At 40.7% G+C, this 14,753-nt stretch overlaps 1 protein-coding gene across 2 annotated transcripts; it reads left to right on the forward strand.

Annotated features, from left to right (window-relative positions):
- The first annotated feature begins 75 nt into the window (after positions 1-75).
- Positions 76-13,735, forward strand: usp4 (ubiquitin specific peptidase 4 (proto-oncogene)). Of its 2 annotated transcripts, XM_068593441.1 has the most exons (23): positions 76-257; positions 1,553-1,680; positions 1,816-1,946; positions 2,026-2,152; positions 2,303-2,448; positions 3,236-3,297; positions 3,445-3,591; positions 4,296-4,413; positions 4,510-4,683; positions 4,768-4,926; positions 7,127-7,351; positions 7,560-7,643; positions 7,715-7,809; positions 9,348-9,530; positions 9,653-9,948; positions 10,051-10,269; positions 10,369-10,439; positions 10,528-10,643; positions 10,725-10,874; positions 11,723-11,826; positions 12,145-12,233; positions 12,435-12,596; positions 12,725-13,735. In XM_068593441.1, exons 1-22 carry the CDS (start codon positions 106-108, stop codon positions 12,552-12,554), a joined length of 3,096 nt encoding a protein of 1,031 aa, XP_068449542.1. In that variant the 5' UTR covers positions 76-105; the 3' UTR covers positions 12,555-12,596; positions 12,725-13,735. The 2 variants fall into 2 exon arrangements, with proteins under 2 accessions (XP_068449542.1, XP_068449540.1); XM_068593439.1 differs by having other exon boundaries at positions 12,435-13,735.
- The last annotated feature ends 1,018 nt before the right edge of the window (positions 13,736-14,753 follow it).

Genomic DNA, 14,753 nt, shown 5'->3' on the forward strand with positions numbered 1-14,753 from the left:
ATCCATGACCGTAGAGGAAGAACGTTTCCCCGGGCACAGCTCTGAAGCTCGCACAAGACGAGTGCGCGCCTCTTCGCGCGTTCACGGTACCGGCACACTCGCTACATGATGGCCGAGGGAGGCGGACCCGAGCCGGGTGGCGCGGCGGACTCCGACTCGGAGCCAGTAGCCGTACAAATGCCAACCCCTTCAACCGAAAATCAAAAACAGACTATTGGGTCACTTTTGAAGACAACTCTAAGAAAGGGAGACGAATGGTACGAATCGTCAACGTTATCTATGTGTTTCAGCTCGCGATGGCTAGCTAGCATTAGCTAGTGAGAAACCGGAAATGCTAGCACGCTAAAGCTAGCATGCTAACGGAACCGATGGCTGCAAGTCTGAAATCGAAAGCTACTGTGCTAACGATATTTAGCCCAGCTAACGTTTAACAAGTTAGCCCGCTAGCTGCAAGCCAGCTCGACTTAAGAATTTACATGGTGCCTGTAGTAACAGCTATGTTTGGCTGTGTACAGCGAAACTAACATGACGAAATTGGTCATTTGTAAACCTTAACGTCGGTTTTGTGACAACTTAATCTAAGTGACGTTGGATAATGTGGTAGCTAGTCGGCTGGTAGAATAGGCCCTTAATTCAGATGGTGAGTTTACCTGCCAGTCAGGCCGGCTTGTTGTCAGATAAATAACTGCAGCTATCAGGAAATGGGCCAGTTGGCAGGATTGTTTGGCGAGTCGTCACCTGTTTGTACTGACATGCCAGTTGAAGTTGTCTCTCAGGTTTCTGAACTGGTCAGCTTCCTGTGTTGGCTAACAATGTTTCAGATCATAAAGACCGTCCAGGCCTGAGCTCAATGCAGCAAGGTGTATTAAGGGATTTCACTATTTTATTTTTCAACACAGAGATAAGCAAGATTATAAATTGCCTTCTGTAGAAATGGGCAGTTAGGAAAGAACATGCCACAGTTATAATGCTTATCAGCTGCTAGCTACTGAGCTAACATCACGTTCAGATAGTTGTTGAAAGTATGTTAATGCTTGTATGGTGTTTCATTATACTGTAGTATCATTACACGTAAATGCTCAACCATCCCATGGCATTCAAGCTGAAATGTAAGATTTTTCAAAAGCATGTTTACACTGTTGCATAGCTTGGAAGTTAATGATCATACATCTTACTTTTCCTATTTGAAGCTGTTGCATTCATTTTTATCGACTGGTCAAACAAAACAGAGTTTTATGACCCTAACATTGTACTATGTGAATGTTTTTCTAACAAGTCTATAAGTTGGAGGACATTCTCTTTGGAGTAGATTCAGTCAAATTTACTTGCTGCCAAGGCAGTTTAGGATTGCACAAGTTTATGGGTTAACATATGACTGAGTACAATGTCTCTCCAAATCCCATGTATCACTTCTTGATCCTGTCCTTTCCTTGCTTGATATTATAACAGGGGATCAGACATGCTTTTTTAAGTATAAGTTTTCCAAGTTCAGAAACATAATCAATTGTCTTTTAAGAAATGTAATAATTTGTGGCTAACCTATTTGTTTTAGGTATCTAATAGACAGCCGGTGGTTCAAACAATGGAAGAAGTATGTTGGATTTGACAGCTGGGACATGTACAATGTTGGAGAGCGTAGCCTCTATCCAGGACCAATTGATAACTCTGGGCTTTTCTCAGGTAAAGCCTTCATCTGTAAACCAACATCTATTGGGCTTTGATTTGTTTGCACTTGTGAACAGCATAACCCCCCCCCATACATATTAAAAGAGCTGTTGAGCATGCAGTCATCATTGTGTTATTGTCTCCTTAAAGACCAGGAGACTCAGGCGCTGAAAGAGCACCTTATTGATGAGCTGGATTATGTCCTTGTACCCACTGAGGCATGGACAAAACTTGTCAGCTGGTACGGCTGTCTTGATGGCCAGAGACCCATCGTCAGGAAGGTAATGCTGATGAGGATTTTGTTTTTACTTGAACATTATTTTAAGGTTTTGGCACCTAAATGTCTTCTTTCTTCTTCAGGTTGTTGAACATGGCATGTTTGTCAAGCACTGTAAGGTGGAGGTATATTTGCTGGAGCTGAACTTGTGTGAGAATGACAACATGGACAATGTTGTCACGCGTCATTTCAGTAAAGCTGATACTATCGGTGAGGGCTGACATAAGTTTCTACGTATTCAACTTTGTATTGAATTGACGAGATAGATTGCTGCCTAAACACCGGAAATATAATACTTTCATAAAATGTGTGTAAAATAAATAGGAAAGATAATCAAACCTTCAAATCCCTTCTTTTCAGACACTATAGAGAAGGAGATGAGAACGCTGTTCAATATCTCTTCGGAGAAGGAGACACGGCTCTGGAACAAATACATGAGCAACACCTACGAGCAGCTGAACAAGCCAGACAGCACTGTACAGGATGCTGGTCTCTTCCAGGGGCAGGTAGGTGTTATTCAAATAACCTTCAGATTACTGTTAGACTCTGTTCCTCATTTCTTTTGCAGAACACCACAGCTCAGTAGCATAGTGGTACTCACTGTGCATACATAATTAATTTACAGGCGTGGTACAGAATAACATGACCTCTAAGAGTCTATTGCTGTACGCTATATCAGCCATGCAATAAGATCTATATGGTTGAGGTTGGAACATGTAATCTAGTTGTTAGAGACATCAGATTATGCTTCAGCTGTATAGTATTTTTTTAAGAAGACGTGATTGGGGTGTTGTTTTGCAATGGTAATGAAAGGTATTACAGTTTGTGTTCCCTTTATATACATTGGGGCGTGACTGGGTGTAGGTAGGATTATAATTACATCTTGCTACATAACAGTCAACAAACTATGTGGTATATCAGATGTTACTGTAGAAGTACGATAACATCTTTGTGATATTCCCATTCCTTGAAAAAAAATTTAACTATTCAGTACTGTTTTATTGTATTAGTTCATGCTACTGTGCCAATACTCATGTAAAGTATTGTCACAAGTTGCAATGTGAAAGATGAGAGATAAAGTATCAATTTATCACAGCAGCTATTTTCCTAAAACTGTATACAAATAGACTTAATCACACATTGTAGTAAGTGCAGTTGACAGATCTACGTACAGCTGCTAAATGTGGCAGCACATGGCACACGCTGGTATTAAATTAAAGCCTGAGACATGATAGCTCTGATATAAAGGTCAGTTTTGCCAACTTGGCTCTCAATCGGCTTGTTTTCCCACAGGTGCTTGTGATTGAGCGGAAGAATGAAGATGGAACGTGGCCCAGACAAGCCTCCCATCCCAAGTAAGCAAATACCTTGTAGATATTTTTTTGTCATTCTGAAAAAGCCTAAAAAAATGTAAACTGTATACTAGTATATCATTTTTGAGAATTATAGCTCCAAACATTTAAAAAGAAAATGTTAAATACAGTCTTGGTCTTGCTCACCAGATCCAGTACGACCCCATCAAGGAATTTCACTACATCCCCAAAATTACCCTCCAACTCAACAGCCAGTATCTCCTCAACAGTGACCAATGGAGACGGCAGCTGTAGTCCTGGCTACACACTTAACAACAGCACATCCTCTGGTAACAGGCAAGTGTTGTTTTCTGATTCATCCCTACATCACTTTTTTTCTCCACGCACATAGTGCTGTCCTTTACCATTTCTGCACATTTACTGCATGTTTTGTATGGCACGGGGCTTCTCAGTTATGGTGACGTGGGTTTGGATCCAACTCCTCCCGTGGTATTTAGTTGTTACATCAATAAAAGAAAGTATGTTATGATTGGACATACACCTCAAATATATCTTATGCCGGTGTCTAGTAGAGGAGATTAAAAAGACAGTCCCACACACTACTCCTGCATGACATTTGTTGATTCAGTACAGTCAGTTCTGCCCCTATACACCATTGAAGCAAAATAGAACAATATTTTAATTACATAACGACAATAACACCATATAATCCCATAATATCATTAGTTCTTATCTTATAGTATTTCTGCTTGTCATTGTTTTAAGTTCGTCAGTTTTTCCATTGTAAATTTAACATGTTGCTTGATTGTGAGTTTTTGGGTAGTATTCTAAGAGTGTGGTGTGGACAGCGTGACGATATTATTTGTTGTCAATAATTACGCATGACAAAGTGGTCATGACATGTTATCGTGAAGTGGAATTTTGTCAATCTGTTTTTACCCATGTACCATATTTGAATGTCATGTTTAAACGCATGTGGCGTCATCACAGCACAAGGTCTTTAAGGATACCCAAAAGTAACCCATCTGCTCTTCCAACAGGCTGGGGGGCTACAATTCATACAGCTCCTCCTATAACTACAGAGAGTCACAGTCACAGCCTGGTCTGTGTGGTCTCAGTAATTTGGGCAACACATGCTTCATGAACTCTGCCCTCCAGGTAAAAAAAATAGTAACGTCATGAATCCAACATTCAGAGAAAGTCAGTTGCCATTTTTTTTAATCATGTTCACATTTATTATTCCTTTTCTTTCAGTGCCTGAGCAATGCATCTCCACTCACAGAGTACTTCCTCAATGACCAGTATGAGGCAGAGATTAACCGAGAGAATCCCCTGGGAATGAGGGGAGAGATTGCAGAGGCCTACGCAGATCTCGTAAAGCAGATGTGGCTGAGCCGCAGCAGCTATGTGGCCCCACGTACTTTCAAAGTCAGTTGCTTTGTAAATATTTACATATTAATCATCCATTCATAATCTTAAAGGTACAAACAAAGTTGACCTTTCTTCCCCCAGACCCAGGTCGGACGTTTTGCCCCCCAGTTTTCAGGCTACCAGCAGCAGGACTCCCAGGAGCTATTGGCGTTCTTGCTCGACGGGCTCCATGAAGATCTAAACCGTGTCAAGAAGAAGCCTTATCTGGCCCTGAAGGATGCTGAGGGCCGCCCAGACGAGGTATGGAAATGGAAAAGGAAAACTCTAGTGTCTAAATGTAACGCTGCTTAAATATTTATATTCTCAGCATTCCCACCGTTGTTGTGTTTTGATTCATGAAATTGGCTTTAAATTTAAAAAAGAGATTGGTTGAGCTGCAATTCATGTCATAGGTTTATATTAGGAAAGTTGAAAAAAATTAACTCATTTATCGCATGATTTTTCTGCGATTATTCGCATCATGCGACAAATTCAATAATTATGTAAAACTAGTGTATTGCACGCTTTTATTTTTATTAAGTAATGTTATCAGAACAATATCACAGGCACTCTGGAGCAACAACAAGTTAACATAGATACATCCATAGTTAAGTGTGGCTTCAGCCACATGGGGTCAGAGACCCGATGCTGGAAGCACACTTCATGTTCCCCTGCGGGCTTACTGGCTATATTTCTTCTTATAGCCAAAACTTTGGACCGTATCTCCTCCTGCAGCCTTGCCAGCACATGCGTCAAAATACATGAAAACATGCGGCTTGCATCGGGTAATCGTGAGCTATGACTTTTGTAAGAGATTCGACTGGCTGTTTTCCCGGAAAATGCAAAAAAACGGCGCGAGAAATTGTACCATTTGCTTAGTGACTCGCCATAAATTAACGTAGAGAAATTATTTAAAGTTTAAAATGTTGACAAAAGTCTGGAGTTTATTTACCTCATTGGGCATTTTTTCATAGCTCGCACAGTTTTCATATAATTATTGTTCAAGTTTAGGTAAAATGGTCGGACAATTTCAGAGTTTACAATGGGTCTGTATGGCACGGAATGTTCGGCGCTAGAGTTGAGCACCAACTGACAGAGTGAGAGGGAGGTAAAAAAATAAAAACTTTTTTTTTTTTTTTTAGTCCCACAATTTCCACTCTTCATACACCATTGTTTGATAGTAATGTAGGAAATATTGTGAAATCCAACAAACGTTACACTTTTTTGTCAGTAAGCCTGAAGTCCGACCAACTGCTCCATTGAAAATCAAGTTCAGTCTTTCCTCTCCTCTGTCCTTGAACCCAGTGATGTCATGACAACCACCTGTGCCCCTCCCCGGTGCTGCCATGGCAACCAGTGACACTCACACATGCACACAGAGAACACCTGAGGAGCTGTCAGCTGACCAACGGTCATTCTTAAGACGTTGGTTTCAGATTTCCATAGAGTATGAATTGCGCTCTTTGGCAGCGAACAACATTTAATATCTACCTGAAGATAGTAGAAGCCACTCTCGCGAAATTTTCTAGTTTATAAATCTGTTTTCTTTTTTTTCTGAAGAGGTACTGTTCAGTAGTAAGGGTCCCTGTTAGGGACAAACGACTCCTTCTTTTGTCCATGTTCAGTTTGTTGCTTACCTTAAAGATGTATGTTAAAGACCAGCAATTAATTAACTTCATACAAAAGCAATACATGCTTTTTATGTTTTCCAGTTCAGTTTTTCTTCCTCAGTGAGAAAAGTCCAGTCTGTGTTGGCTTGAACAAGTGCACTGAACATCATCTGATGTGAGGAAAGTTTTCCTCTTTGAGAGAAGAGTAAAGATCCAGAAGTGATCCTGACTTGAAGTGCTCTGCCATAATGGATCAGACCTTAACCTTAACTTTCAATCTGGACGCGGAGGCTGCGGTAGACTTTCCGTCTGTTGCAGCACTCGCTGCTCGTTGAGAACAGAAGCTACATAACAATTCGTGCTTTCACGTCAGGCTCAATTCGTTAACACTGCCTGTCGGTGAGGCTACGGAAGGGCGCGCACACCTACATAAATCGCCTTCAAAGTAAAAGCAGTGACGATGTATTTGCATTCATGACTTGCATCTTTTTTTATTTATTTTTCATGTTTGATTGACCTCACGCAGGCCAGACTGGGAGTCGTAAGACGCCCAGGTCTGAACTACGCCGTCTGGAAAGATTTGAAGCGATAAGCCCCTCCCAATGTAAAACAAAAAAGCATGCAGTTATGAGAAGATCAAATAGTTAACACCAATAAAGGATTGCCAGATTAATTTTGTGTTAATCTGCCCAGCCCTAGTTTATATTATGAAGGCCCATATTGTGTGTTCGGTTTGAGAGAAACAGAAGAAGAAAATGCTTCAATAAACTACTTTACATTATCAAGTGACACCTTTCTGAGACTTTAAATTGTCGTCTAATTAAAGTTTTTCCCTATTTGTGGAATTACAGATCGTTGCAAGTGAAGCCCTGACAAACCACCGTTTGCGCAATGACTCTATTATAGTTGATATTTTCCACGGCCTCTTCAAATCCACTTTGGTGTGCCCAGAGTGCTCCATGGTGTCTGTAACCTTTGACCCATTCTGCTACCTCACACTGCCTCTGCCCATGAAGAAGGACCGTACTATGGAGGTTTTCCTGGTGCGATCAGACCCTCAGTCCAGACCAACACAGGTGAGGTTGAATTAAAGTTATAGCTCTAGACTTGGAACACCTACAAATGAACTAATAATAATTTATATCAACTAACCAATACTAGCGTTCCACTTTATAAAAACAGAGTTTGCCTTGTACTTCTATTGATGTTTCTAAAGGCTTAAGTATTTAACTAAGCAGTTCACTGTCTGGTTCATAATATATTTTTTTCTTCTTTGTCTTACAGTATCGAGTGGTGGTCCCCAAACTGGGAACAGTGACCGACCTGTGCAGCGCCTTATCCAAACTTTGTGGATTTCCACAGGAAAACGTGAGAACTTTTTATTCATTTTTTTCCTCCAGCTTATACATGCTAACATTGAACTTTACTTCTCTGTCTAGATGGTGGTGGCTGACGTTTACAATCATAGGTTCCATAAAATCTATAGACGGGATGATGGTCTCAACCAAATCATGGAAAAAGATGACATCTTTGTGTAAGTAGTGTTAAAAGATTCAAGAAGTTTTTACTGTCATATGCACAGATAACATAAAATACCGCCGAGGCTTCAAGAGAAGCAACGCGTAAATATCTCCTCTGAGCTGCAGAACGCAGACCTGCGTTCAACAGTCAGATATAATGTGGCTTCATGACATGAAGAGGAAGTGTTTCTTGGATTTGTGGTTCGATATCTAATTAATAACCTTTGTGAAGTAAAGTGCAGTCCGTAAGTTTTCCGTTGATACGTTGAGTGGTTACATAGTAACCACTTGTTGTCTGAGTTCAAAATGTGTGTCTGTGAGTGTGTGTGTCTGTGAGTGTGTGTGTCTGTGAGTGTAGAGAACAAGTTCTAACGTTCAAACAAATCCTGTTAAGTTTTCTGATTTGTATTTCTTAATTTTGTATAAATTCTTTATTAAGATTTTTTGCACTGAATTTGCACTGTCAGGTCTGTTTTAGTAATAAATTGTTGCAAATTAATGCTTTACATTTAAAAAAAAAAAATTGTTAGTTGTCCCCTAGTGTACAGCAAGGTACTCAGTACACGGCTCTGGGGGGTCCCTGTGCTCATAGTTCTTGTGTAAGACGTGTGGTTCCCAACTTTGACTGAACTTTCTGCTGATAGAAAGTTTTGCACCCAGTTACAAATAGCAGGTGTTAGTGTGTTAGGTATGTTGACTAAAAGATGAGATATCTTCAGTAAGTCACTGTGGACAGTGTTTAATACTGCAGGGGTCGGCAGCCAACTAGTCACTTACTGTGAGTTGGCTGGAACTCTCTCAGCAGACCATTCTCTTCGACAAGCGATTTCCCTGTTTAAACATGGATTATTTAAATATCACAATCTACATTTTCATTCTACAATTAACTGGAACTTGTGTTCATCTGCCAGCTGGCCAGTAAGACTTAGACCGATAACAGTGCAGCAGGCAGCCTCTGACAGGGCAGAGAGTTGAGACAACGTGACTCTTCTTCAACATTAGTTTTGAACTGATTAAAACTAATATTCTCTAATATTAGTAAGGATATCTTTCCACTGTTTTTGTAATTTGAAAAAGCAGGTTTAGTAAATTTTGTCAAGTCTCCCCTCATTAATGTATTTGTTTCTAGAGTAAATTGTTTCAGGAGTGGTGATGTGAAATCATGCGGTATCTTCTTAGGTAAAGAAACAAACATTTCAAAGCATGGGTGTTTTGTTCCCCCTTCTATAAAATTGGAATCGTTGCATGCGTTTATTTTCTATGTTCGTCGGTATATACGTACATAAGTAAAGGATCATTCTTCAAATTTGGCACACACATCTCCTTGCACTCAAGGATGAACTTATTAAAGTTTGGTGGTGAAATGTTACTGTTATCTCTAAATATGTTTTTGCTCATAATGCAAGAATTCTTAACTCACAATTTCTCACACGTCTAATATGATAACATGCTGATGTATAATGCATAATGTGTTCATCAGAAGAATGCAGCAGCAATTTCAAATACAGCCTCAGTGTGATGTGATGTGTGTCTTTTGTGTTGCTCTTTGCAGGTATGAGGTGCAGGAGGAGGACAGTGAGAGGATGAACCTGCCTGTTTATTTCAGGGAGCGCCACTCCAAGCATGCAGGCAGCTCCTCAAGCACCATGCTGTTTGGCCAGCCTTTACTCATTACCGTGCCCAGACACAACCTCATAGCAGATGTTCTTTATGACAAGATCCTAGAGAGAGTTGGGTAAGGACCTACTGTGTAAATAGAAAAGAAGGAACTCGCATGGCAGAGCGTTGACTTAAAATAGAAAAGTAAGTTCTGAGTCTATTTGATGGTTAACGTATCTCCTCTGTTCCCTCGTGCAGGCGCTATGTAAAACAATCCCAAAGCCCTAAAAGTGAAAGTAAGGTGTCGGCCTCAGCGTCGGCCTCAGCGTCGGCCTCAGCGTCGGCCTCAACATCGGCCTCAGCCTCGGCGGCCTCTGCCTCGGCGATCATTGCCAGCTGCAGCCAGGCTCCTGAATGTTCCACATCGTCTGGTCTCAATGCCAGCCTGGCGGGCTGTGGCAGCCCCCTGTCCGACGGGGCTTCGTGCAGTGCCAGCTCAAGTAACGGCAGCAACCACTCAGGGACCTGCAATGAAACTAATGGCTTATATGATGGTAATCAGCTAAGATTCACAAAATATAAATGATTTCAAAGGAAACATTGATCAACCATGCAAAAAATGGCAAGCTGATGAGATTTCATTATTGTCTGTTCAGGTGAGGAGGAGGCCATGGACCACCAGGTGAGTCCCGAGCCAGAGAATGGCCAGTCTGAAGATGATGAAGAAGACACCTCTGACTTGGAAAGTGGGTCTAAAGGAGACGCCAAACAGCGCTTGTCACCAGCCAAGCTCTTCACGTTCAGCATAGTCAACTCTTATGGAACAGCTAACATCAGCCCGCTGCCCTGTGATGGAAATGTCCTCAAACTTAATCGTCAGTGCTATAACTTTGAATTTACAATTGCATCGTTAGTTTTATTTTTCAAAGCTACTTTGTGTTGACCGAGCCTCTCGCTCATCTCGATCTCTGCAGCACATTCCACGGTGGCAATCGACTGGGACACGGCTTCAAAGAAACTGTGCTATGATGAACAGGAAGCAGAGGTCAGTAGGATGATAGTAAGCAGAGAAATCCTGTGACAAGACATGCAAGCAGCCTATTTATTTATTTTTGTGTGAATATTGTGTGTAGGCCTATGAGAAGCATGAGAGCATGCTCCAAGCTCAAAAGAAGAAAGCCACGGTGGCTCTGAGGGAGTGCATCGAGCTCTTCACAACAATGGAGACACTTGGAGAACACGATCCATGGTAAGAGTCCACAACTACATTTCAGTGTCAAACCACCACTTATGTCTCTATCATCATTTAAATATAATCTTTTTCATGCAGGTATTGTCCAACATGTAAGAAACACCAACAGGCCACCAAAAAGTTTGACTTGTGGTCGCTGCCACAGATTCTGGTAGTTCATCTCAAGCGGTTCTCTTACAACCGTTGTTGGAGGGATAAGCTGGACACAGTGGTAGACTTTCCCATCAGGTATGCAAGCTGTATTGCTTATTAACATTATTGTGATTACATTTAAGAACAGTGCTTTAGTCTGAGGTCAAGAAAAGGCAGGGATGTGTCTTTTTCGTAATTCCAGATGTCCCGATAAGTGATCAACTCTGAAGGTGGATAGTCGATATCTCGACTTTTTTTTGGTTTTTAGATTCACATTGTATTAGCTCTGGGCAATTATGACTACCTGATTACTGAAACTTCTTTTTCTTTTGTTAATTAATAACATAATTATGCATAGATTTGCTACACAGTGCAACTCCGTTGGAAATACAGATCAGATTGTGACAAAAGAAGCTTTGGATGCACATTCTTTTCCTTAATTTTAAGAATTTTGTTTTGCCATTTCAAGAAAGTGCTGAATCAGTGGCACTTTTACACTAGGGGGCGCTGTAGCTTGAAACTCAGAACAAAGTGAGGTCTGAATGAGGAAATACCGTATTTATTGTACTTAAGGAAATGGACGGCAGCCTCAGGGAACTGGCATCATTACACCTGTGTCTTCACTGTCCTTATCTGTTTTAGTTGTGTAACTAAAAAAGGTTTCATAAGTAGCCTTTCAGCTATGTATGAATTATTTACTCTGTGAAAATGTTCTTTTTGCATCTACCGGTCTCAGTGCAACACATATCGACTCTTGACTCACTTTTTTGAAAAGTGGGCCATACGTTTTGTTTTACATTGAATATCACTTTAAGAGAATCTTCTCTTTTTCTTTCTTTTGGCTGTTTAGTAAGTAGTCGTAGGAGATAGTTTTACGTTTTAATAACTGTTTTGCTAGAAACGCCATTATATTTTCAAATGACTAAAGATATTTTCTTTGTCAGGGATCTGAACATGTCCGAGTTTGTGTGCGATCCTAAGGCCGGCCCCTACGTATATGACCTCATTGCCGTGTCAAACCACTATGGAGGAATGGGAGGGGGTCATTGTAAGTAACTATGTATTTATTTTTTGTACCGTAAAGAGCTGTTAATAGTTCATTTTAACATAAAACTATTATATTTTCATAATTCACTGTCTTGATCTTTTGCCCATCCAGTTTGTTTGTCTTAAAACGTTTACACAACATGTCTCCATGGACACACAACAGTTAAATTAACAGGGCAAAGTGTCTTGCATATTGTTTCTCTGACTCATTGTCAAGTGTTTGCTTTGTCTGTTAGTGAAGAGGTGTGGGTTTTCATCTCTTCCTGATGAACAAGTTAACTGAGTACCTCTTTGTTTAACACTTATTTCCATCTGACAGACACGGCTTATGGCAAGAATAAAGTGGATGGAAAGTGGTATTACTTTGATGACAGCAGTGTCTCTTCTGCCTCAGAGGACCAGATTGTGGTGAGTTTTGACTTTTTAATGTTCATACATTTTCTGTACACAGGCATAGTATCTTGAGGAATGCAGTGTTTGGTGAAACTGGCCGTTGTGTCATTGACTAATCTTCGTCTAAGATAAGCCCCCAGTCCTCTTGGCTTTCTGTCCTTGGTGTCAACTGTCCCTGATATTGTAGTGTAATCCTATCCTTGTTGTCCCTTACAGACTAAAGCAGCCTACGTGCTGTTCTACCAGCGCAGAGACGAGGAAGCCCCCTCCAAACCTCAGCCTTCGGCCTCACTGGGAGGACCGGAAGCAGCCGAGGACCACATGGACATAAACTGAGGAGAGCCCTTATGCGAAGGGACACGCACTGAAACATATATGGCAAATAGAGACACTCGGACGCACACACAAAGCTACTTTAGTGACAGAGGACTTCACAGACTTAACATTATTAACCCGACCTTCCCCATATCTTATTTGATTTCTGTCTCGAATGTTGTCATCTACAGCCTACAGCCTTGTCAGAAGAGTAACCTGAGAGACTTCTTCCCTGCAGCAGATGGCCTACTGATTTCTGATCATAGTTTACTAGTCTGGAACTAAAGAGGAGTATGGATATAGATCCTCTCACTGGATGAACAGAATGTTAGAAGTGCCCTCAAATGCATAGATTAAAAAAAATGTTTCTGTTGCCCTCAACAGTCAGAAATATTAAAAAAGCCAAATGCACATGTTTCAACCAAAGCGTTCCAAGGTTTTTATGATGAAAATAACAACTGTTAAGACATAAGCAGCATACTGGCATTGTGCCTGGATTTATCTCTGATAATCTTGCTGTGCTGAGGTAAATGCAAACTCTTGACAGTGTGATGTGCACACAGAACAATACATGCCATTCTTGTTGAAAGAATCCTGTGACCTTTATTCCACCTGCGTGGATCACTGATTGGCAGGCTGCCAAATCTGTGTTGCAATCTAAACCACAGAGGGGATGTCTTGTTTCAAGGTTTATGGTCTGCATCTTGACATGATTTGTGGCAAAAGCAGTTTTCCTTGCTCTTGTTCAGCCATCTTTTTTTTGTTCTATGATGCACAGAATGGGCTCTGCTACTTCTCATACCCTAAACTTATGGGAGGAGTCCTACCCTGCTAACGATTTTATTGTCTTTTTTTGTAATGACAATGCAAACGCGGCCTTTTGATTCCTGCAACCTGACTAAAAAGGGGGCACTTTGAATTCTTCATGAGTACATTATCTACCTGCTTCTGGTGCATCAAGATATCACAGGATTGTATGATTTGGCCTTAGCATTAAGGGTTATGGTCTGTCATACACTTCCAGATCATTTAATGTGTCTTATAAGCATATTTTGATTGCTGCCTGATCAGACCGCTCGCTCACCTGCAATGGCATGTCCTTATTAGTCTTGTACATTAATGCAGCTCTGTATTGAAATGGCTATGTTATTTGATATCTTAAAAGCACACTGAGTGAAGCAAAAATAAACTAGTATAAAAGTGGTGCTCTTATTAATGAAACTTGAACTTGCTCCCTGTGGTTGGGAACAACCTACATGTGTCATCAGATGGATCAGGGCAGCAGTATCTTGATGGCATTCCCACTGAGTGCAGACATTTGCTTCCAGTGATCCCAGTACACCACACCACTCAGCTGTCAAGTAAATCAAGGCAAAGCTGTCTCGGTTGGTGGCGTAAGAGCAGAATTCCTTTGCTGCATCTTAATGGGTCTTTACAGACACAGGTATCACAGGAAGCAGTTATAACGGGTGTCCTGTGTGAGTGACTGAGTTTAAAATAAACTTATACTCGGTCTTTGGGTGAAACCAGGTGGCAGTTAGTACTTAATGGATCTATTCCCATAAGTCTTGTTCTGTGGCATAAATTCTGCACTTTGTCGCATTACAGCATGTTGATAAGGACCTCCAAGTACCCTTTTGCTGGTTGGTCCTGCCAATTATGTCTTTCAAAGAGGACTACCTGATTATGATCACTTAAGCCTATGCCTAGAAAAGCTTTACATCTTATTTGTAATCCTCGATACTTAGTTGAAAACAAAATCCAGCGTCAGAATGCAGTGAATCTTGTTTTCCCTCTTAATCACAACAGCAATTCAAACTAAAATAACCGAAGACATGTAAATAATCAGACTATTGAAAATAGGTGTAAAGATTCTTGTCATCATATTTATCTTATTGCCAATATCTACAGTATTTGTTTTTAAACTGAGAAATATTTGAATTCAAAGTACAATAAAGACTAGAGGCCTCAACAAAGTGGTTTTGTTTGGACTAATTACACACAATAAACAATACTCTAATGAGCCTTCAATAAAGCTGTGATTAACAAAACTAACATTGGAGGTAGTTGGGAAATAACCCTTGCAGAATTATATTTTATTGGCAGGTGATGCAACCTTAATTTAATGCTGATGAATTGCATACTTTACTGTGATCTGCACTTTGCTGTTGGCACAGTAGTCACACCGTTGCTGCAAACAAGTTCTGGATTGGGAATTTG

The sequence above is a fragment of the Clinocottus analis genome, unplaced genomic scaffold (assembly GCF_023055335.1).
Source record: "Clinocottus analis isolate CAN_PGR_092001 unplaced genomic scaffold, fCliAna1.0.p SCAF_3, whole genome shotgun sequence".
NCBI lineage: Eukaryota > Metazoa > Chordata > Actinopteri > Perciformes > Cottidae > Clinocottus > Clinocottus analis.